The following is a 24,183-nucleotide window of genomic DNA, read 5'->3' on the forward strand; positions in this document are numbered from 1 at the left end:
TGTGGTTTGGTTTTCTGGGATGGTTGCTGCAGAGTTTGTGGCTTGGCTTCCTGAGCTTATGTGGGTCTGGCCATTATCCATTTATATAGTCAGCCTTTCATCCTAAAAGTGATATTGCTGTACCAAAGAATATATACATTTAACATTTTGCCTATTAACTTCCATAGAAGTTGTATCAATTTATACATCTATTAGTAATGCATGAGAATCTGCTCCAACACAGCAGGCTATTAATCTTTTGAACTTTACTCACCTAATAGATGAAAATTTGTCACATTGTGTTTATTATTTGCATAAGACTGAATATTTCATATATTTAGGAGTCATTTGTGGGGTTTTTTTTTCTGTGAAACATCTTTTCCCATATTTGGCCCATTTTTCTAGTAAATTGTTAGTCTGTTTTTTCATTGACTTGTGGACACTCATTATATATACAGGGTATTGTCTTCTTGAATGTTAAGTGAGTTGTAAATATCTTTCCCACCTTATCTTTTGACCTTGTTTTTGACTATTTTTACATAGTCAAATGTATCAGTTTTTATACTTAATGAGTTCTAGGTTTGTGTCTAAGAAGGTCTTATCTACTCTGAGATTTAAAAAAAAACCATGTCAAGTACTTTCATTTATTTATTTATTAAGATAAACACAATCGGGATAATACTTATTAATTAACTATGTCTTACTGTTTACAAAGAGGCTAATAAACAACAAAAGTATAACTGATCCTAAAATCCTCAGTGAGACTGAAGCTTCCCATCTTTAGAATTCCAAAGTGTTCTCCCAGCGGGGAGGCAGTGGCTGTGGCATGTGGGTTTGCAAGTGTGACACCTGAAAACTACAGGAGTCAGAGTCCAGACGTTTCCACAAAGCAAAAGACGCTGGTCTCCTTTGGAAGTCCCACCACTGCCCTTGTATTCCTCCCCTCAAATTCCATCTCCAAGGCAAGGCCTCAGTTTATCGTCGGGAGAATCTCTTCTTGAAATCTTTGATTGTCTTGGCCATCAATGGGGCAATTTTCTTCCCAGGTTTCCTGCTGCTGACCACCTGCACCAGCTGGGCACTGGTGGTGCCTGGGCAGTCAGAGCCCAGCTTCTCAGAGATGAGGTTAATGCTGTTGCTGCTGGCACTGCGGGAGGGCGCAGGGCTGCTTCCTGTGGTGTCTGGGGCTGGCTTGATCAAGGCTTTTTCCCAGACAGCTGCTCCTCCTGTTCCAAACTTCTGCCTCCTTGGAACGCCAGAAGGCGGCTTGGCCACAGAGTTGAAAAGGACCATCTTTGTTTGTCGGCCTTTGGGCATATCAGCCTGTGCAGACCGGATGTTCACTGTCAGTTCTCGTAGCCGCTGCTCTCTGGCATCCTGAAGCCGCAGGTACATCTCCCGCCAGGACTCATGCTCTTCCTGCCTTTCTTTCTTGAAGGTTTGGCGACAATGAATTTTCCATAATTCATCTGTTTCTTCAACTAGTACGTGATTGTATTTCTCTATGCGATACAGCTGATCAGGGGTACAACTCTCCAAAACGGGTTCAAGAACGGAATATGGGACTCCTCCCACTTCAAAGATTGAGTCGAGGTTGTTTTTGAGTACCCGGATGCACTGCTGGCGCAAGGTCATCATTTTGGCTAGAGACGCACACTTGGAACCAGAAAACACCTGCATCTTGGAATTCGTTCTGCGGCCAGTAAATCCGGCTTCTTCCTCTTCCTTGGGGGAAGACAGTGCTTTTGGCTTTGGCTGGAAGGAGGGCATCCATTCAAAGGCAGGAAGCGCACGGCAACTGGCCTGGATGCTGGGCAATGGGAGGTCTGGCAACACTGGAAACGCATCAGTGGGGACCTTCTTCAGCTCTGCCCCGTCAGCTCCAGGCGGCTGCAGCTTCTCTGAGTTTTCATTCACCTTAGGTAATTCCTGAACTGAGTTCAAGTTTTCACTAGTGCTTTTAGAATCCTTCTTTTCAGGTCCCTTTTCTTTAAGACCAGTGGCTGAAGTTTTCATAGTCTTTTTCTTTTTCTTTGGGGGCTGATCGTAGTTGAGGTATGACTCAAAAGACCCGGTGGGCGGCTGGAATTCATCATCCATATCTGCCTCCTCAACTTCAGCGGGGGAGCCTACCGGTTTTCTATCCAAATGAGACGTTTTGACTTTCCCATCTTGAGTCTTTAGGTTGCTAGAAACTTTCTCTTTTACCTTGGGCAACAGGCCTCCTGGCCGCTTTCCCACGTCTAAGGTGTCTAGACTTGGCTTGTTTTGGTCCGATTTGGGTTTCTCTGAGTCCCCGCGCTTTTGCTTTTTGAGGTGGTGGTCTGAAGCCACCTCGGAGGCGGGTGAGAACTTCCGGACACGGCGGCCCTCTCTCCCCTTCTCTTTCTCGAGGCCACTAGAGGGCGGCTTCTCCTTTGCGCTCTCCCGGAAGAGAGGCCTTGGGCTGTCCTCTCTGGGGAAGGCCTGCTGTGATTTCCGACTGATCAAAGCCGAGGACTTCTGTCCCTTGGCACCCACTGGGCCTTTGTCCTGGTGGGAAGATTGGTGCCCCTTGCTTTGACTCACAGCCGCTTCCCCCTGGGGTGCACCCAGGTGCCGTTCTTGGCTGAGTCGCCGTCTGTCCCGAGAGGCATCGGAGTGGCCTTCTCCAGGCCTCTGGCGTGCAACGTGGCCCTCGGCCGGGCGTCCGCGATGGTCCCTGGACGTCTGATGAGGACCGGCAGCCAATGGAGGAGACTGGCCATAACCAGAAAATTCCTGCTCCGAAGAATAAACTGGAGAAACTCTGTGGCACTTCTTTGTCTCCTCTGCCCTCTCACGACTGTGGGACTCTTGGTGGGGCCTCTCGAGCTCTGGGGGGTTTTTGTGTTTTCTCCGTCTGTGCTCAGAGCCGTCCGATGGGCCGCTGGAGGCTTTGCCGTGTGCTTGGTGGTCTCCTGGCATTTCCGCCTCCTTCTGAAGGGCGTCCCTGGGGCGCTTTCGGGGACCGCTCTTCTCCAAGACCCTTTCATCGGGCTCAGCGTTTCCTGCCACAGGAACCAGCTTCTTCCACTGGGCCACCAAGTCCCTGGCAAGGCTTCCGACCTGCTCGAGTTTGCACAGGCGATTGACTGTCTTGCCGACCCCGGTGTCGGCGAGAATGGCTACGGAGATAGGCATGGCGGAGAGTCTCTTCAGGTCTCTCTGCAACCGCTCCGGGTCGGGGCTGGTGGCCAGGCGCGCCTGCAGCTCCGCCACCACCTGACGCACCGACCCCGCCGCCATCGCCCGAGCTGGCTCGCGTCGTGTCCCCGTGCGTCCCGGTGGAGACCCAGGTGCTTCTGGCCCCTCGCGGGCGGGAGCAGGGCCACGCGGCTGGGCACGCCGGAAGCCCGCTTCTGGTCCTCGGAGTGCAGGCCACAGGCTGCAACGACCTCTCCTGCGAGCAGTCCAAGATGGAATGAAGCTCCAGCGCCGGAGCCTGGCCTTATAAGCACTCCCCCCTCCCCCACCCCCTACATCCTGTGCACCCCCCGCCCCCCTGCGGTGGCTGCGAGCCACTCGCTGATTAGATTAACTCCAGTCGGTGGTCCCTGGGTCACCCTGCCCTGCTCCAGTCCCGAGAGTCTGCGGGAATCGATCAGCAGGGACCTAGCGCCGTGTGCCTGCTGTCGACCAACGAAATGAGTTGTATTGCCCCCATTTTACAGATGAGGAAACGGAAGTTTAGGGAAATCCAATTAACTTGCACTTGGTCACGTAACAGGAAGAGGTGAAGCTGGAATTTGAATCTAAGTAGTTTAGGTCCAGTGTGAGCACACCCCTCTGAAGAGGTTGAGGAATTGAGGCCTAGAGAGAGAAATGGATTTGTGTAGAGTCAAACAGCTCAGCCCTGTGAGGGCATAATAGTCCCTGCATCTTGTTTGTCCCCAAAGCAGTGTCTGACATAGGCATCAAATAAATTCTTCTTGAATGAATGAATGGGCGTTTGCTCTGATCACCTGAACTTCAGCGGTAGGGCCTGAGTCAGATTAGCCCAAGGCACCCCAAGAATTCTCGAGGGCCCTTGCTCTTATCCTAGGAGGACTTAATTTTGTTATTACTATTATTACTGCTAAAAATATCAACTTAATAGTCTCAACTTAAAATGTCAGCATTATTACACCTCGCTTGATTAGATTAGATCTGATTAGATTAGCGCCGCATCTAGGGGAATGCACCTGGCCTGACCTTTTGCCTAAATCAGGAAAGTCTAGCGGTTGCTCTTCCTTTATTTAAATTTTTTGATCTTTTGAACAGTTCTATAGGTATACATTATGAGGAATTGTTCAACTTTTCCCTCAAATTTTTCCACTTGTCTTAAAATTTTTTATTGAGTAGTCTATATTTTCCCTCTCATCATAGGTTACAAAGATACCTCAAGTCTTAGAATTTATTAGATCTAAGAATTCCTGACAGTTATTATTGTTTTCAATATGCTCAATATATAAATTGGCAGTTCTAATATCGCATGATTACTTGCATAATCACAAAATCAAGTTTAAAGGAATGATAGGTAACAAATAGAGTAAATAAAATAAAAACGTTACATTCCCACAACCCACTAAGGTGTTAACCTTAGTGTGTATCTATGTATCCATATATCCTTTCAGATCCTTTCCTCTGTGTGTATATACACATACGTGCATGTACATGTATGTTTTACCAGGATGAAGTTACATAAATACTGTTCTTTAACCGACGAGGCTCTAAGCAGGGTCCAATCCAGGATCACGCATTGTATCTGCTTGTTGTATCCCTTAAGTCTCTTTGAATTAGCACAGCTTCCCCGACACCCTACCTTCTCTATTTTTATTTTATTTTACTTTTTATTTTTAATGACACTGACTTGTTCAAGAAGCCAATTGTTCTGCAGAACATCTCCCCTCCTAGATTTGTCTGATGGCTTCCTTGAGGTTTCACCTGCTGCTCTATCCCTGGTGAACTGAAGTCGCTTCTGACGGCTCGCTGGGTTTCAGTTAAACTCGTTCGCTTACCTCCTGGGTGATACTAAGAACTTCACACTGTGTACGCCATGCGTCTGTGATAGTGCCTTACCATGATGGCAGTCTGATCTCTCCATCCTGCAGCTCTGTTGCAACTAGAAAGTAGCTGGTGTGAGCGTGGGCTTTTGAAAAGAACATCAGTATCCTAATTCCATCATCTCGTTCAGTGTTTAAAAACAATGGTGTGCTGTGGAAATTCCCCTGTGTTTCAGTAGACTGTATACCTCTCTGAAATCCCAAATTCTATAACCAGTTCATACTCAGGATTAGCAACAAATGCTCCTCTTCATGCAACACTGTTCCTGAGCATAGTTCACCAGTTCTGACTTTGTTTTAAATACAATAAATGCCTTTCCCGGGTCTGTAGACACTCCTTTGGCTAGTTCTAGCGCTTTGTCAAGTTGTACAGCATTTGAAACTTAGGAAGTTTCCTGGTAGAAGCAGGAGGTAATCAGGAAACAAACAAAAAACATATTAGAACCTTTGGGAACATATATTCAAGCTTTTAAGTGAATATTAGATGCAGGGACTGTAAAATAGAACGATAATAAAAACATTTGAAAGAAGAAATGTGTCCTTTTTAACTGTTTGTTTTTGAGATGGAAAACTTAATGCAAAATTTGTATCTTATTACAGAAATTGAAACGAGCTCATGCAAATTAATCTCCATTGTACCCGTAAAAAAGAAATTAAAAGCACTAATGTCGCATGTGGTGTATATACAGTAACATTTCCTAAATATCTTCTGGGTCTAAAACTAGGAATGATACTCAATGCTTCCTTTTCCTCAGGCTACGGTATCATAGGATTCAATTTTGAATCTGATAGTGGAGGCGTTTCTGTAGCACAATAGCCCACAGAGGAAATGGAGGAAGAAGAAAACAGCCAGATTACTGAAGCAGAGACAAACGAGACATTTCGGTTAGATGTTCATTTCTGGGCCTTCTTTCTTTGGTAGACAGAAATTAATTGAGCATCTAATTGTGTCCATTTCAGGGGCACACCATCTTTTACGGTTGAAATTGACCATTTGTTGATGGCCCATCCTTAGTTTTTTAATTCGGAGGACAATTTTCTAAGCTCATTTGAATGGCATGAGTAGAAATATATTGCAGATCTAGCAAACTGTACACTTTTAATTAGCAGATTTATAAGACCCCATTCTGTGTTTCAAGTAACAGCACATCTTAAATATTTAACACTAGGTATTGGAATAGTGTTTTCTTATCCCTCTCTTTTATGCTTATTAAATTTTGGATTTCCATCAAACTTATCTCAAAGAAAAAGCCGCATTATTATTTCAAGACGTGGAGACCTCAGGTACAAGCCGTTTCACAATCCGCATAGTAAGAAAGCCACTTTTGAAGCTGCCTCATTAGCAGACGGGATTCTGAATCACTGAACCAAAGGGCGTCCCTCAACCGCCAGCATCTGCCGTAGAGATCAGGACTGTTTGCCAGACTTTCTGATTCCAGCCCAAAACCCTGGACATACTCTTGACTGGGGTTGGGACAGCTACCATTTTCCTGGAATGTAATGAAAACGTCTGATTTATCAGCCAAAGCCTCGGATAGGTTATTTATATTCTTTGAAGAATATGTCTGCCTTGCTCAGATCAGCTTAGGATCTGCAGGTCCCTCCGTCCCGAGAGTCGAGCTTGGCCTCCCTTTTCATCCTGATCTACAGCGAGTTCACTAGGTTAGGGGTTAGCTCTTTAAACAACTCTCCACGATTCTGAAAGGAATTTGAGGGAAATAATTCTAACAAATCCTCCAGCTCGAGTTTTGTTAGGGCAGCCGTGAAACTAAGGCCCTGCCTGCAGATAGTGGACAATCAGACTCCTAAGTTTCTCTGCCTCTGTGTATACACATGTGAAAGGAAGGAGGTTGGGGTTGGGGACAGGGGGGTGGGAAGTGAGGTGTGGAGGAGGAGAGGCCGTTGAGTGACTTTGTATGGATCTTTCCCTCCTGGTGAATGAGGACACCTGAGGCCAGCATCAGTGTCGGGACTCCTGCCTCCACCCCACAGCTACTGAAGCTGGGGCAGGGAACTCCCATGTCCCAGTGGCTCATCTACCAAGGCCATGACGTAATTCCTTGGCCTGGAAGTTTTCTGATCTGTGAACAGTTGAACCCAAGCCAAAGTGTTTGTTCGCTTTTCACTTGCCAAAGTATTAAATTGAAACAATTCAGAAGTGCCTGGATTAAAACTTAAACTGCTGTCCCCCCATCCCATTCCTCTCCCCAAAGGTAACTACATATCTAGGTTTTTGTTTTGTTTTTTTTTCAGATTGGCACCTGAGCTAACATCTGTTGCCAATATTTTTTTTTTTCTTCTTCTTCTTCTCCCCAAAGTCCCCCAGTAGATAGTTCTATATTCTAGTTGTAGGACCTTCTGGCTATGCTATCATATCTAGGTTTTTATTCCTTCCTTTTTCTATGTGTGAGAGAGTGTGGATGTGCATTTCTGTGATTTTTTTTTTTTTTTTTTGAGGAAGATTAGCCCTGAGCTAACTGCTGCCAATCCTCCTCTTTTCGCAGAGGAAGACTGGCCCTGAGCCAACATCCGTGCCCATCTTCCTCTACTTTATACGTGGGACGCCTACCACAGCATGGCGTGCCAAGCGGTGCCACGTCCGCACCCAGGATCCGAACTGGCGAACTCCTGGCCGCTGAAGCGGAACGTGCAAACTTAACTGCTGTGTCACCGGGCTGGCCCCTATTTCTGTGATTTTTCAGTTTACAATATGTTTTAGAATTAGGTGGATCTGCGTATGCTTATATAGCAAGACTTTCAAGATATATTATTAAGTGGAAAAAAAGCAAGATATGCAGCAATATATACAAAATGATTCCATTTCTGTAAATTTAAAAAAGTTTGTGCATATATATGTTGAGATATTAATAAACCCCTTCCAGAGCTATTACACAAGAAATTAACAATAATTAAAGGGGAAAAAGAGAAACGTTTCCTTTTAAACTTTTTGTACTAAGTGAAGTTTTTCTTTGTCAAATTTAAGTATTACTTTTAATTCTAACTTTCTTTCCCTAATTCACATAATATTTGGGAGTGCGCAGTGAGTGGGTGGAGAGAAAACATGATGTCCTCAAAATCTTTCCTCCTTGGTACATATCCATCCACCTCATTCTTTTTTTTTTCTCCCCAAAGCCCCAGGACGTAGTTGTATATCCCAGCTGTAGGTCATTCTAGTTCTTCCATGTGGGATGCTGCCACAGCATGGCCTGATGAGCTGTGCGTAAGTCTGTGTGCAGGATCTGAACCAGCAAACCCCAGGCCACCGATGTGGAGCATGTGAACTTAACTACTTGGCCACTGGGCTAGCCCCACACCTCATTCTTTTTATTGGTGCATAGTGCTCCATAGTAAGGCTGTACCATGATTTATTTAACCACTAATGGACATTTAGATTATTTCTAATTTTTTGCGACTACAAATAATTCTGTGTTAAACATCATTGAACATTAATCATTATGCATATGTGGAGTATTTCTATAATATAGTGTAATTGATCTTCTGTAGTATAAATGGCCAGGAGTGAAATTGCTGGGTCAGTGGGTATGTGCATTTTTCATTTTGATAAATTTTGTCAATTTGCTCTATAAAAGGGTTGTATTAATTTACGTTTCCACAAATTAGATCTGAGTGCATATTCTTTCACACCTTGCCAACTCTTGATAATATCTGGATAAAATTTTAAAAATTTCTGCATTTAAAAAATTTGAGAGGCTGGCCCGGTGGTGCAGCAGTTAAGTTTGCACATTCCGCTTCAGTGGCCTGGGTTCGCTGGTTTGGCTCCCAGGTGTGGACATGGCACTGCTTGTCAAGCCATGCTGTGGTAGGCGTCTCACATATAAAGTAGAGGAAGATGGGCACGGATGGTAGCTCAGGGCCAGCCATCCTCAGCAAGAAGAGGAGGATGGGCAGTAGATGTTAGCTCAGGGCTAATCTTCTTCAAGAAAAAAAAAAATTGAGATTCTCATCGAAAGAAGCTTATTTTTGTCCAGATGACCTGAAGAAATATTAGCAAAACTTAAGGTGATTTCTTCAACTTTTATGTGCATTTGCAAATTATGATAAAACCAAAAAGAAAAAATATAAAGGGAAATAAATGTCTACCTGGATGGTTTTGTGTTTTCTTTTCTGTCTGGCGAGTCTATCCTGTAGTCACATTGACTCACCAAGCTTGTTATAGCTGATCCAATAGAGCGAGTAAAGAAGCGTCATTGCCACATCCCAAGACGTGACCAGGCTCTGCTATCAGGATGGTGAACAGGCTTCACCGTGCTGTGGATGATATGCAGCTCTTTCCCCCACACCATTTCCAGTTTAAATAATCAAAATATTGCGTGGAATTATTTCTATTTTCAGTCAGACCATTTATTTTACATATCAGGTCAAAAAAATTACGCAAATTGTTTACATTCATTTTAGCCTTCTTTTCTCTACCTTTCCCCATGTTTTGCATTTTAAAACAGCCTTATTGAGATATAATTTGCATACCATGCAACTCACCAATTTCAAATGTGCATTTAAAATTCAATGGCTCTTAATATATTTGCAGAGTTCTGCAACCATCACCTTGATAAATTTAGAACATTTTCATTACCCCCAAAAGAAACTCTGGACCCATTAACTGTCACCTCCCCCGTCCACCCCAGCCCTCTCTTCCCCCTCCCCTCCCCTTTTTTTGTTTTTAAAGATTTTTTATTTTTCCTTTTTCTCCCAAAGCCCCCTGGTACATAGTTGTGTATTTTTAGTTGTGGGTCCTTCTAGTTGTGGTACGTGGGATGCCGCCTCAGCATGGCTTGATAAGCGGTGGCATGTCCGCACCCAGGATTCGAGTTGGCGAAACGCTGGGCTGCTGAAGCAGAGCGCACGAACTTAACTACTCGGCCACAGGGCCGGCCCTCCCTCCCCTTTTTAAGACATCTCTCCCAAGATCTTTTTCTATTTCTCTAATGAGTTTTCTGGATTTACCCAGACCCTCATCTTTAGGAAATTCAGAACTATCAGTCAAACCCAGTGTAGTGTGTGTGGTACTGAGGAACACAAGCAAAACACCCCTTGGTTATTTTTCTTCAGTATCCTAGTCATGAGAGAATATTTGCATCAGTGCATGTTTAGATTAGGAAGAAGCACATGTTTCCAGAGTGAAGGATGGAGAGACTCTGAAATACAAGATCAAAGCGACTAACAGCTGTTGGGCACCACCAAACACTGCCCATGATATTGGCACAGCACCCCACAGTTTGCAAAGCACTGCCCAGTTGGGAATGACACCAGTCAGTGTCCAGTGCTGTCCCTCTGAGAATGTACATGGCTTTCATGGCTCTTTAATTCAAATCCTTTTGTTCTCAAAGAACTTTATGTACCAATGAGATGGATTAGCTTCATTTACAGCAGGTCTGTGACTCTTCAGAAATTCAAAAGCATAATCTCCTACAAGACACACCACTCCTGCTGCAGCAAGGTGAGTAAATTCCTGAAGGAGGTCTAGCCAGTAATTGCTTTGAAATGGCCACTAAAACTGTGGGATATTAGGTTTGAGGGATCATAAGAGACACCACTCATTTGTTACTATGTGAGGTCGGCTAAGGAAGACTGGCTGGGAACCACAGTTGTTAGATTTGGCAGATTTGGCAAATTAGAAGAGGAGCTTCTCTGGCCTGGAGTGAATGTGTGGGGGGTGGGGGTGGAGATTGACGAGGAGGGGTCAAATCAGGGGAGGAGTGGGAAGAGCATTGGCCTGGGAGCCAGGAGACCTGGGTTCTGCTCCCAACTCTTTGCAGGCTTTTGAGCAAATCTCTTAATTCTTCTGGATCTCGATTCCTGAGATGCAATGATCTCCAGGTACCTTCTAGCCTCCTAAAATTCTGAGACAAAATCCCAAGCATGAGTTTGAGAATTTGTACATTTAGAAACATATCCCCTCAATTTTATTACTGCTTGTTTAATATGCGGTTATATTTTTATTTTGCAAACTTGATTTGGATGGAGTTGTGTGATGATTGTCGTCATTATTATGCAAATAATCATTTGCAACTACCTGAATTCATGACGTGCTTCCTCCTCCTAATACACTAGATGGCACTATAGGCGAGGCAAATCAAGTTAGAATGGGGAGAAACTGACTACATTGCTAATTTTGGTAATCAGAAAGACTTCAGTCTTCTCCAAGAGTTGCTGTTGTCAACATCTTCAGAAAGATGAGTGAAAACTGCCAGTGTTGGACATCTTAATATCAGGATAATGTCGTTTTGTATAGTGGCTTTCAAACTTTGTTACTGTGACCAACTTGTAAGACATCTTAGACTGAGATCCAGTACACACACACACACACACACACACACATGCACACACACATATGCAAATGCAACAAAATTTCACGAAGCAATACTAAACCTTCTTACCTGTTACGCATTTTGTGATAATTCTACTGCATTAACCTGTACTGCTTGTAATCTAAGTTGATTTCACGACCTGCAGTTTGAAAAAAACAACTATCTAGTGAACCTATCAAGATATATCAGTCTCTACTTAGCACTTGGCACCATGGCAGGTACTCTGGGCGACTTGAAGAAATATTTAATGATACTTCCATCTTGTGGGAAAGAGAAGAGTTACTTTGCAAGACGTTTGAGAGCGACCTGTAAGACACTGTGAAATTATGCCCACGGGCTAGAAAGCAGTGGAAGCAGATGATTAAAGTAGAGATTGTATGGAACAGCTGGATCATATGGAAGCCTTTGCTCTGATGTGAACTTTTGTTGAGGAAATTACATAGTTTGGAAGAAAAGTAGTCACAAAAAATAAAGCATATTCTATTAATATAGAGTTCAAAAATGTGAAAACTAAACAATATGTTTTAAAGGAGGCATACACAGTTGGTAAAACCATAAGAAAAAGGGAATGATTAGTATAAAAGTCAGGATGGTAGTTACTTCTGGTGGGAGGTAGAGAAACCTCTGAGAGGAGCACGTGAGGGAATTTCGAAGATACTGAAGGTGCTTGGGGTCTTTCCCAGGGTGGTGTCTGTTTTTATTATTATTATTATTAAAAATGAATGGATGTTTTATACACTCTTCTATATGAATTATATGTTCATAATAACAAATACAAAATAGCAAAGAAGATTACTGTAATTGCCTTCTCGATCTTTATTCCTTCTTGGTAATTCGCTTTCTGGCGTGGTAACCCTCCCTAACTAAAGGGGTCTCATCAAAGACAGAGGGAGAAATGTACCCTGTGTCATTTTTTCAGAATGGCCTGTTATGCATTTTAAAGCTCTCCTGATGTCAGATCTGTCCGTGAGGATGAATTTTGATTTTAGAAATAGTCAAATCTGCTAATAAAGTGTGTTCTTAAATTGGATGAGGCATAACTTCAAATAACAGGACTATCCAAAAACAGAGAGTTGGTTAAGTTGTTGTACATTATCTGCAGTCATTAATTAATGAAGTTATGTTTTAAAAAACTTTTAATTACTTGGAAAAATACTTACAAAGTGTTTTTAAGAAAAAAAACAGGTTATCAAAACACATGAGAAGCTTATGTAGTAAGAAGACTGAAGGAATGTGACCAAAAGGTTTTGTTTTTTTCTTACGTCTTTGTGTATCGTCCTAGTTTTCTACAGTAGCCACATACTATTTTTGTAAATGTGGGCTAGAGGAAGACTGTGGTTATTGATCTACACTGAAGACAATGTTTTTTCTTCAAGATTGGCCCTGAGCTAGTATCTGTTGCTGATCTTTCTTTTTCTACTTCTCCTTCTCCCCAAAGCCCCCCAGTACGTAGTTGTATATTCTAGTTGTGGCATGTGGGGCGCTGCCTCAGCATGGCCTAATGAGCGGTGCTAGGTCCACGCCCAGGATTCAAAGTGGTGAAGCCCTGGGCCACCAAAGTGGAGCACGTGGACTTAACCACTTGGCCACTGGACTGGCCCAATGAAGACAATTTTAAATGTTTTGAGTGATGGAATAAAAGCATGGCCTGCCAACATGACTGCTTTGAAGAGTGACTCCATTTAAATACATCGGGTCTGACATATTTCTTTAACAATGTCACTACTTTAAAAAAATTACACATTATTTTTTAGAGCAGTTTTAGGTTCGCAGCAAAGTTGAGTGGAAAAGACAGAGAATTCCCATATTTCCTCTGCCTGTACTCATGCACAAGTTCCTTCACTATCAATATCCCACATCAGATGAACCTCATTGACACATCATTATCACCCAAAGTCTGTAGTTTACATTAGAGTTCACTTTTGGTGGTGTACATTCTATGGATTTGACAAATGTATAATGATGTGTATCCACCATTATAATATCATGCAGAAGAGTTTCACTGCCCTAAAAATCTTCTGGCTCTGCTTCCCTCCCTCTCCTCTAACCCCTGGCCACAACTCATCTTTTTATTGTCTTCACAGTTTTGCCTTTTCCAGAATGTCGTGTAGTTGGAATCATACAGTATACAACCTTTTCAGACTGGCTTCTTTCACCTAGTAATATGCATCTAAGTTTGCCCCAAGTGTTTTCATGGCTTGGTAGCTCCTTTCATTTTAGAGCTGAAGAATATTCCATTGTGTTGATGTACCACAGTTTATCTATTCACCTACTGAAGGACATTGTGGTTGCTTTTTGCGATTATGAGTAAATCTGCCATAAATGTCAGCGTGCAGGTTTGAGTGTAGACATAAATTTTCAGCTCTTTTGGGTAAATACTGGGTCCTATGGCAAGAGTATGTTTACTTTTGTAAAAAATCACCAAACTGTCTTCCAAAGTGGCTGTACCATTTTGCATCCTCACTAGCAATTAACGTTGTTAGTGTTTTGGATTTTCACCATTCCAACAGGTGTGTAGTGGTATCTTGTTGTTTTAATTTGCCATATCCTGATGACATATGATGTTAAGTATCTTTTCATGTGTTTATTGTCATCTGTGTATGTTCTTTTGTGAAGTGTCTGTTCATGTCTTTTGCCATTTTTAATTGGATTATTTGCTTTTTATTGTTGAATCTTAAGAGCTCTTCATATATTTTGGATAACAGCCCTTTATCAGATGTGTCTTGTAAATATTTTCTCCTAGTTTAAGTCACTAGTGTTTATGTTACATATTTTATTACTTTGAAGATTGTAATTTTCCTTTAATCTCCTTTTCTGTTGGACTTCTGAGAACACTGATTTTTATTTATTTTAGACTAAATTCAAAGCAAAACATTTAACTAACAGCATCAATAAAACAACAAATGTGTGTAAAGCTGTGTAATAAATAAAATGCAAATTCATTTTTAAAAACAGTAACTACCTTTTGAATGGCAGAAAACAACATAAGTTTTGGTTGAATAAGTGAAACTTTGTTTTACTTGCTGTGTTTTCTAGCAATCTGAGTAAAAGCTTATCACCTTAAGCAACAACATTTTATTTGAATTGTTTTGGATGGATATCTTTATAAAATAGGTTTAGAGTGTTTTACATGCCTCCTTAAACAGCAAATATTGAACGTAATTGAACCTCTTCATTATGACTTTGAATTGAGAGAATAGTGCATTCAAAAAACAAGAAGCAAACGATGTGGAAAAGGAACAATCAGAGAATAAGAACAAACTCTTGGAAATTAAAAATACGATAGTCTAACTAAATTCTGTAGAATGGTTCAAAGACAAGGTGAAGGAAATTGCCCCCAAAAATAGAAAAAAGAAACAAAGAAATGGGACACTATAGGAAAAAAAAAAGAATCCTAAAAGATTAATCTGGGATACGCCCCATTCAATTAATAGAAGTTCTTAAAAAAAGGAAAAGAAAACAGAGAGGAGTGATTTATCAAAGAAATAAAAGAAATTTTCTAAGAATGGGAGCATGGGAATGTCCCGCTTGACAACAGCCAGCACAGTGAATGGAAAAAGACCCGCACCAAGGAAGTTGTATAATTTAGAACACCAGAGTTCAAAATAAGATGCTAAAGGCTGCCTGGGCAGAAAATACACATTACATGCAAAGGAATAAGAATGGCAATGCTATGCCCTTTCAAACTATCACATTTAAAGTAGAATCAAGACACTTTTGGCCGTGCAAATTCTCAACCACATTTATCTCTGTGTACCTTTACTCAAGAGGATGCAAACTGCTAAATGAAGCGAGTGAGCAGTAAAGGAGAAGACTCCATTTCTAGGGGATCCAATGCAGGGAAATTTCAAAGACCCTAGACCCTAGAGGGAGGGGGATGTGTAATTGACATACTATCCGGTGTATTTGATGGTGTAGAAAGTGATATGAGGGACTTTTACAGATGTGTTGGTGTTTGAAAATTAGCTATAGGTATATAGAAAGTTAGCCAAATTTAAAAAATGAGGCAATTATTCTTCTCAGAAAGATAATTTTGTACAGAAGTGGAAAAGTAACCACAGTACTTTTTTATACCATCATAATAATGTCATCACTGAATATTGATATAACTGTATGAGGAGGGGTGGGTGAGAATTGTGTAAGACAGCTTAATCCTCATCTACCTTAACAGAAAGTGAAGAGTTAATGTCTAGTATTCATATATCACGAAACAGTGGTATATTTAGAAACGTGGAGGTAAATAGCAGAAACAGAGAACGTAATTAAGGTTGTTGCTTCCAAGGAGTGAGTGGGGGGGTCGAGTAATGGAGTGGGGCAGAAGACCATTTTTTAAAAAAAATTTATAGTACTATATTATTCAGCCTTAAAAAGGAAGAGATTTTGACACACTGTGACATGGGTGAACCTTGATGACATTATGATGAGCGAAATAAGCCAGACACAAAAGGACAAATACTGTGTGAGTCCACTTATATGGGTTCCTGGAATAGGCAAATTCATAGAGGCAGAGAGTGGAATGGGGGTTGCCAGCGATTGGGGGGAGGGGAACAGAGGTGAGGAGTTATTGTTTAATGAATACAGAGTTTCAGTTGGGGAAGATAAAAAAGTTCTGAAGATGGATGGTAGTGATGGTTGCATAATAATTTGAATGTACTTAGTGCCACTAAACTGTACACTTGAAAATGGTCAAAATGGTAAATTTTGTGCTATATATATTATATCACAGTAAAAATGCAACTTAAGGGGCCAGCCCCCGGCCGAGTGGTTAAGTTCACACACTCCGCTTCAGCAGCCTGGGGTTCACTGGTTTGAATCCTGGGCATGGACCTAGCACTGCTCATCAATCCATACTGAGGCGGCGTCCCACACAGCACAACTAGAAGCACCTACGACTAGAATATACAACTATGTACTGGGGGGCTTTGAGGAGAAGAAGAAAAAAAAACAGGAAGATTGGCAACAGATGTTAGCTCAAGGCCAATCTTCCTCAAAAACAAACAAACAAACAAAAAGAAAGTTAAGTTAAAAAAAAAGCAACTTAAAAAGAAAAAAATTATAATGCTATTTGATTTTTAAACAACTGTACATATGGTTGGTTGGTTTGTTTTTTTAAAGATTGGCACCTGAGCTAATAACTGTTGCCAATCTTCTTCTTTTTTTTCTGCTTTTTCTCCCCAAATGCCCCCCAGTACATAGTTGTATATTTTAGTTGTGGGTCCTTCTAGTTGTGGCATGTGGGACACTGCCTCAGCATGGCCTGACCAGCCGTGCCATGTCCGCCCCCGGGATACGATAGGCGAAACCCCGGGCCACCGAAGCCGGGCGCATGAACTTAACCACTCGGCCACAGGGCCGGCCCCTTTACGTATGTTTTAATTTTATTACATTAAATTTTAGAAAGCTTTGGACGAATGCCTGTAAAGTTTTCATATGTGTCATGAGCGTGAGTGTCTGTGCATAGATTGTATGATGAAATCTGGGCCACCAGGGGTCTTTTTTACTTTTATCCAGTTCTTACCTGTGCTCTCCTTAGACGAAGATGTTAGATGACTTATTTTCAAATAAGGGAAGTATTATTGAAAGTAAGTGTTTTATGAATACATTTCAGGGGAATTTGAGATCTCAGATAAGTAAACACAGCACAATGTACAAATTCATCCAGCTTGAATAAGGACGTTATTACGCAGGGATGTCCCTTTTATGGCCCCTACTGCTCTCAGGGGATATTCTAAACGCTGGGCTGTGCAGTCTCCCTGGGTGGTCTGTTGGAACTGTCTCCACGTTTGTGCAGAGACTGGGTGGGACTCTGAGTGGACCTAAGATGTAGCAGCAGGTAAGTACCTGTGAAGTCAGAGCTGATTTCTGGCTCATGAGTTTATCTTTATCATCACTTCCTTAACCTGGTCCATGTAGGAATGTGTGTGTTCATTTCTTTGTGGTTACCAGCAATAAAGTGCTAATTAGCTTGGCAGTAAGAGTTTAACTAGTAAAGCACAATCCTAATTTAAATCATTATGTCTTCAGTTTATAATCGAGAAGGCAGCTCCAAGAAGAAAATAACAATGGAAAACAACTTTATATGTCCTTCGAGACCTCAAAATGCCTTCCAGCCTTTAAGTCAGGCTTCTTGGTTTTGACAGGTTACATTTACCTTCAGGGGTTTATTGCTATAAAAGGAATGTTATATCTCATTGTCGTCCCATCTAAATTTTCCTTTTTGTTCACAGTACGAGATGAGGACAGAAGCACGACGAAAAAATCTTCTTATTTTGATTTTGCATTATTTAACACAAGAAGGGTATGTTATCTTACAAATATTTACACAGATGATTCCTCTTTGACTTCTACTTTTCCAGACATATACTTTTAAAAACAATTAATAGACTTTATTTTTTAGAGCAGTTTTATATTTACGGAGAAATTGAGCAGAAAGTGCAGAGAGTTCTCATTTACTGGCAACTCCCTACCCCCACCCAGTCACCCCTATTATTAACATCTTACGTTGGCGTGGTACGTGTGTTACAATTGATGAACCAATGTCGATATATCATTATTAGCTAGAGTCCATAGTTTACATCAGGGTTCACTCTTGTACAGTTCTCTGAGTTTTGACAAATGCATAATGTCATCCATCCACCATTGTAGTCATAGCACACAGAATAGCTTCACTGTCCTAGAAATCCCCTCCGCCCACCTATCCTTGCCCCGCCCCCACAACAGAGACCCAGACTTGTACTGCCTCATTTGCCTAGATATTTTCCACGTGATGCAAAGCTACCCAGCTCATGAGTTACTTTCCCTTTGTTCAGGTTTGAAGAGAGCGTAGGTCTTTCAAATGAGGTTCCTGGGGTCCCATTCCTGGCTCTGTACACAGAAATAATGCTCCTATTCCTCATTTTTCCGTCCCTCAAAATAAAAGTGTTACATTTACCTGGACCATCTATGCTCAGTTCTGTTTTCCGTGCGATGCCCGTTCTATAACTGGCAAGAGGAGGAAATTGGAAGGAACTTGAGTTTGGCTACCTACCTCCTTTAAAAAGGAGCAAGCCCTTGCAATGAAGGCTGCTGACATGCTGGGTATTGTGAGAGGAAGAGAACTGATCCACAGTGTCTGAAGGGTACTGTTTAGAGCTTCCTTTCTTTTCAAGTTTCAGCCAGGAAGAAAATATTTAGGTTGCAGGTTTAGGGCTTAAAACTTTTGAGTTAGAGCAGTGCTGTCAACTGGAGTGATTTTTGCCCCTGGGGGGTCATTTCGTGATTCTGGAAAACTTTTTGGCTGTCCCACTGGCATCCAGTGGGTAGAGGCCAGGGATACTGCTAAATATCCTTCAACGTGTGGGACAGCCCCCACAACAAAGAGTTATTTGGCCCCAAATGCCAATTATGCCAAGATGGAGAAATCCTTCGTTAGAGCATGAAGAATCAACCAGCTACTGGCATTTTCCCAAAAGGCTGAATGAGCGTCTCTTCTTCCGAGACACAGAGTAGCTGCTAGTGAATCAGGGAGCTGCTGTGACTAAAAGTCAGATCTGAGAGCCCACTAGCCCTAGAGTTGGGGCGGAAGGGAGGAAAGAGATGAGGCGGGCCGAGGCAGCTGAGAGGGAAGCGAGAGTTCATCGTTGTTTCTCGGAACCAGCCAGCAACAGCCGTTTTAAATAAACCTATCTCCCTCTCCAGGGGAATGAGCATTCGAGAGACCTTGAGGAACTTTTAAATTTTATGGGAAGTATTAAGGTCCCCATTTTACACTTGAAGAAACTGAGACTTAGGGGAGTCAAGGAGCTCACTAAAAGTCAGCTGGCTCTAAGTGGGGGCACTTTCTAGGCCTGTCTCCCTCCAGAAGCCTTCTAGGGTCCTGTTCCTTTGCTCCAACGTGGAAGATCTGATTTTCTCTGAGGATCACCTCAGGAAGATCAAAATGTGGGTGGGCCATATTTCTTGAGGTTTTTAATTCTTTTAAATATGGCGTTTTAAAGTCAGAAAATGAAATCTCTGCAACTGTACTTAAGCATTCTTTTATTACTCAAGTCATTAAAGGATTTGAGTTTTTCGCCAAAATTTCGGATGCATGCGTTTTGGGGACTAATTATAACACTGCACCTTTGAGCAAACTTTGTTAGTGAGTAACCTGATTTATTTTCTCCCCCTGACTGATCATGTAAGATCTTTAATTACAAAATGTGGCCTTTCTCATAACACTTCAATATCACAGTTTTGGAAATGGCTTTTTTCCCCACTATAAATGCGATGGGCTGCACCATCTTTAACATAAAAACATTTCTCAGTCCGCTTACTTTGAAACACACAGTTCTATCAAACACTTCTCTTTTCAGTGTTGGGGATTTAAATTTCACTTAAATAGTAAACAACTCATTCTTTCCTCGTCACCACCAGTCTCAGACTAGAGAAATGAGTGCTTCCTCTCAGACGGTTAGCAGGCAGACCAGTCAACTGATGCTCAACTGCTAAATCTCTGTGTCCACACACAGAAGTGGGGTAGAAGCGAGAGCCCAAGCAGAACAAGGCTGAATTTGGTCCTCTCTGTGCCTCTGTTTCTCCATCTGGAATAAGGGGATGTTCTTGAAATTGATGAGCCAGGCGGTGGGTTGTTCCTCACCATTCACCACCCATCTATGGAAAGCAGTTCCAAGGGCAGCATGGTGCCAGGTGTCTGCTTTGAGATAAGGGCTGGTGGGTTAGCCTGGTAGGAAGGGCTTCCTGGATAGGCACATGGTCTTGGGAGGCAGACTGCCTTGGTTCAAATGCCCACTCTACTCCTTGGTAACCAGTGACCGTGGGCAAGTTACTTATTCTCTTTTTTCCTCAGTTCCCTTGCCTATAAAATGGAGTAATGGGAGGTGGTGTTCAAGTATCAGGTAGATGCTGTTAGTATGAGAACTAAATATGTGACATGCTTAGTATAGTGCCTGACACAAGGTAAGCACGTATGAGCACTTGCTCATTTTACTATGGAGGATGTGGAATTTGGATTTTACGCTTTTAATACCGAACCTGGTTCATCAAAGAACTTAAAGCAACTGGAATGTGGGTTTGGCCCATTTTGCTTTATCTTTTTATTAAATCTCAGCTCCATTAAAATAATCCTGGGCTAAGACACCTCAAGGCTGTGTTTTCTAAGTGTGTGGAACAGTGGTTCTGCAGAATGTTAATAGATGTTACGTTAAGAGAGTTTTGTGATCAAATAAGCTTGGCAAACATTGGGTAAAACTAAGTTAAACAGATTCCCTTATTTCAGGACTTCTCAGATCATCTGCTTGACTAATGTGCAATGGGAACATCTGTGCTAATGTCACAGTATTCAGGGTTTTGCAAACCAGTTTGAACAAGGAACACATTTTTTCACAGGCCATCTTTAGGGACTAGTTTTCCATGGAAAACTTTGAGAAATGTTGCCTTCATAGATTAATCGACTCTTATAAAACTTGAACTCATCTTACAAGAGCCCAGGACTGTAAGCATAGTGTTAATAGATGCTCAGTACATGTCGTTTGAATAGCCACTGAGGAACTTACTGGCATGTAGATGGGTAGAATAATTAGAAAGCAAGGCACAGTCGTTTACACAGATAATTCTTGATTTTTATTGTAATATATTTTGTATTCCAGAAACTCGATCAGAAAGTAGAACTGTAAAAACAAAAAGCCAGAAAAACAAAAGTCAGACTAGCTATCCCTTCTCCTGCAGGTGCTGTTGCGGCCTGGAGAGCTTACTGCGTGTTTACAAAGCATGCATTTCCCCTTTCTGCCACAAGATGGCCCCTTGCATCTCGAGTCAATGTGAATTCTGCTAGAGTTGCATTTTCCTGAGACCTGCTGGGAAAGGGACTTAGGAGTGAGTTATCAAGATGAAAAGCGAACTATGGGTGTTTTTAAGGACATATCAGTGGCAGAAAAATAGACCGCCTTTAGCAAAATACTAAGAATTTAGCAAAGAAGATAGATGATTGTGGATTGGAATAAACAATTAGAGAAAGCTTTGTAGAGAAGGCGATGTGAGCTGGTCTTGAAAGATGTGTAGAATGTGGATAGACAGATGTGATGGACGAGGACATTCTAGGCAGGGGCAGAGAGAGAAGGGGTGTGGCATGAGCGGACAGTTAGGGAAACATAAAGAGCAGAGTTTGGATGCGTGGGGGAGAGTTGGTAAAATCAGACAGTGGATGGTCATGGATGCTGGCTCTTGTAAGACTACAGGTGCATCTCTCTGGCCTGAGTGCTTGTTAAGAGCTTTCCCATCTCCTGCCGTGCTCTGCTCATTACTGCTCGCTCCTCTTCCTGGAGTCCTGTCCTGTCTGTTGGTTAAGAACCTCTAGCGGCTGCTCTTGCCAAGCCTCTCAAGTTCAGACCTCATTCAAGCTCAAACAGGGTAACAGAAACGTACAGAAGCAATCTATGCTTATTCCCCAGATCAATTAGTTTAGGAAATACGGGGCCTGCCATCACCTATTCTTGTAATTTTTGTTTAAGTGAAAACTCCGTGATCCTGGAAAGAGTTCAGAATATAATGTGATGTCAGTAAAGACCACAAGTAATAGTGTGTGTTCCCATCTTCCGTCATTTTTTTTTTCCTGCTTTACCAGTGCAGATATGTAAGTCTATGTGTGTTTAGTCATTGAAAAGTGCTTGGAAAAATAGAGAAAATGTTGATAGTCATTATCTCTGACTGGTTGAATTTCTTTTGACTTATGGGTATTTTTTAATTTTTTCTTAAGTGAGCATGTATTACTTCATGCTAAACACAAATTATTAATAAAAAAATGGATTTAGTTTTTCTCTCTGTAAAATGGGGATTAAGACTTAATGCAGAAGCCTAATGAGCCATCAATAAGTACAGAAGCTGACTGACTACAGTTCATTGACGTTTGCAAATTCTTTAAAATTAGCAAGGTCGTTGGACATAATCTCTTTTAAGAAACCTCTTTTAAGAAAGTTCAATCTTCCAACTGGCCTGAATCTGGGCCAGGGAAGAGAGCACCATAAAAAAAAAAAAAGGTTTTCTCCTTCTATCTTCCCAAGATTCAAATCAAACAGATAGAAATCCGACCTGCAGCAGGAATTCTTAATCTGAGATACTTGGATGAGCCCCTGAAATTGTGTGCTAATTTGTACATATTGGCGCATGTGCACATTTCTCAGGAGAGAGTCCTTGATTTTAAAAAGAAGTTAAGAACCAGGATTAAGACCTGGAGAGTCTTTCCACTTTCAGAGGACTGTGAGAGAAGGCCTCTGCTTTTATCGCTAAGCTCACTTAAGTAGGACAGTCTTTACGAACAAATAAGTTGAAAATGACAGCGAAGAACCCACGGTGAAAACACTACTTACGTACAGAGGCACCTGGTAGTGTAATGTGTGACTGATGAAAAGATTACCAGAAATAATACACCCAGGTGGATGATGTCTTCTTAGGCTAAACTTCCTCGATGATGTTGACCAAAATATTTTTGGAATTTCCTTCAGAGCTTATGATATATTCTTTTGAATTGCCTCACTTTTGAATTTCCACCACCTCAGTGGTGGTAAATCATACATTTTGGGGTTGAATTTGGGTTTTAGCAGTTGCCAAATGTTACCTAAAATGAATCCTGGTAAATAAAGAGGTAATCAAGTTGGGCAAATACTCATTTTTGGTTACTAATGGGCAAAGGTAAATCACAAGACTTCTTCTTTGATTTACTTATTTGACTTTTAATTACTCCCCAAAACATTTTGAACAATCATGATGTCATTGGAATAAATATGTAGCTTCCAGAGGCAACCTCTTTGAAAGACAATGTTTGGCTACATTTGATGTATATGGGCTCCTTACTCTACAGGCAAACCTCACGTATTTTAGTTTTCATCTAATGTACTATTTAATATAAGCATACACTTTGTATTGAATCTCTTTGGATTTTTAATGCTGTTAGCCTTTATTCTTTTTACCCAGTTAATTTTCTTGTTTTTTTTCTTTTGTGAAACGGTCAGATATATTGATACAGCCAATGCTTTGGAGCAAGAAACTAAACTGGGCTTACGACGCTTTGAAGTCTGTGACAACGTTGATCTTGAAACTATTCTGATGGAATACGAGAGCTATTACTTTGTAAAATTCCAGAAATACCCAAAAATTGTCAAAAAGGCATCAGACCCAGGTATTTGGCTATTTTCTAGAAATTAGGCTCTATCTCGTCTTTAAGATTAGTGTTTCTTCCTCATTTTATTCCCAGATAGATGGTGCCCCCCTGTCCTGCACTGAAAGAGTAGACCAGGAAGATTATTTGGCTTCTCTTAGATCCAGTGCAGACAATTTAAACATGATCTTCTGGACATTGACGTCCCTTTATTCATGTTGGCATTTATTTGAGGAATGTGTGTTTTAGGGCAATGAAAGCAAAACCCCAGTATATCACAGGTACTTTTTAGAAGAACGACATTACTTTCATTTCTTTAGAGGTGGAAAGAGCTGTTAGAAGAGGATAAATGACAGAAGACTTTTTTCTTGCTAGGAAGACCTATTATCTATCTTGAAAACAACATGAAAATGAGTATTGGTGAAGCTAATAGCTCATGTATAGATAATGAAATGCTTCTGAAAGCCATCAATCCAGATAATGATCAATATAATGCAAAGACCCAGTATAGGTTAGCAGTCAAGGAGGCTGGCTGGAGGAAAGATCTAAAGTGAGGGCCCTATGTTTTGTAGTAACATTGACTTAGAAGTCTGTAAGTGGGGGAAGTAATTATAAACCAAGGGAGATCATTGTCCTGTTTACAAGGCACTTGTTAAGCCACAGACTTTAACATTTCATGTGGGGA

General features: G+C 41.6%; 2 protein-coding genes across 9 annotated transcripts in view; one reads left to right on the top strand and one right to left on the bottom strand.

Moving 5' to 3' along the window:
- The window catches only part of KATNAL2 (katanin catalytic subunit A1 like 2), a 78,699-nt gene that overhangs the window by 15,223 nt on the left and 39,293 nt on the right, over positions 1–24,183 (top strand). For 7 of the 8 annotated variants that reach the window (XM_070630104.1, XM_008525215.2, XM_070630103.1 and 4 more), the window contains exons 2-3: positions 17,596–17,666; positions 23,353–23,519. In XM_070630104.1, coding sequence (XP_070486205.1) covers positions 17,596–17,666; positions 23,353–23,519 — 238 coding nt within the window. The remainder of the gene's footprint in view (positions 1–17,595; positions 17,667–23,352; positions 23,520–24,183) is intronic. The other variant, XM_008525217.2, reaches the window with a different exon arrangement.
- ELOA2 (elongin A2) lies at positions 704–3,337 on the bottom strand. Its single transcript, XM_070630329.1, has one exon. The coding sequence runs from the start codon at positions 3,244–3,246 to the stop codon at positions 955–957; it is 2,292 nt and encodes a 763-aa protein (XP_070486430.1). The 5' UTR covers positions 3,247–3,337; the 3' UTR covers positions 704–954.

This window comes from Equus przewalskii, chromosome 7 (assembly GCF_037783145.1).
Source record: "Equus przewalskii isolate Varuska chromosome 7, EquPr2, whole genome shotgun sequence".
Classification (NCBI taxonomy): domain Eukaryota; kingdom Metazoa; phylum Chordata; class Mammalia; order Perissodactyla; family Equidae; genus Equus; species Equus przewalskii.

Bases quoted from the DNA above. Each gene is read 5' to 3' on its own strand.
- ELOA2 (XM_070630329.1), bottom strand. From the start codon at position 3,246: ATGGCGGCGGGGTCGGTGCGTCAGGTGGTGGCGGAGCTGCAGGCGCGC.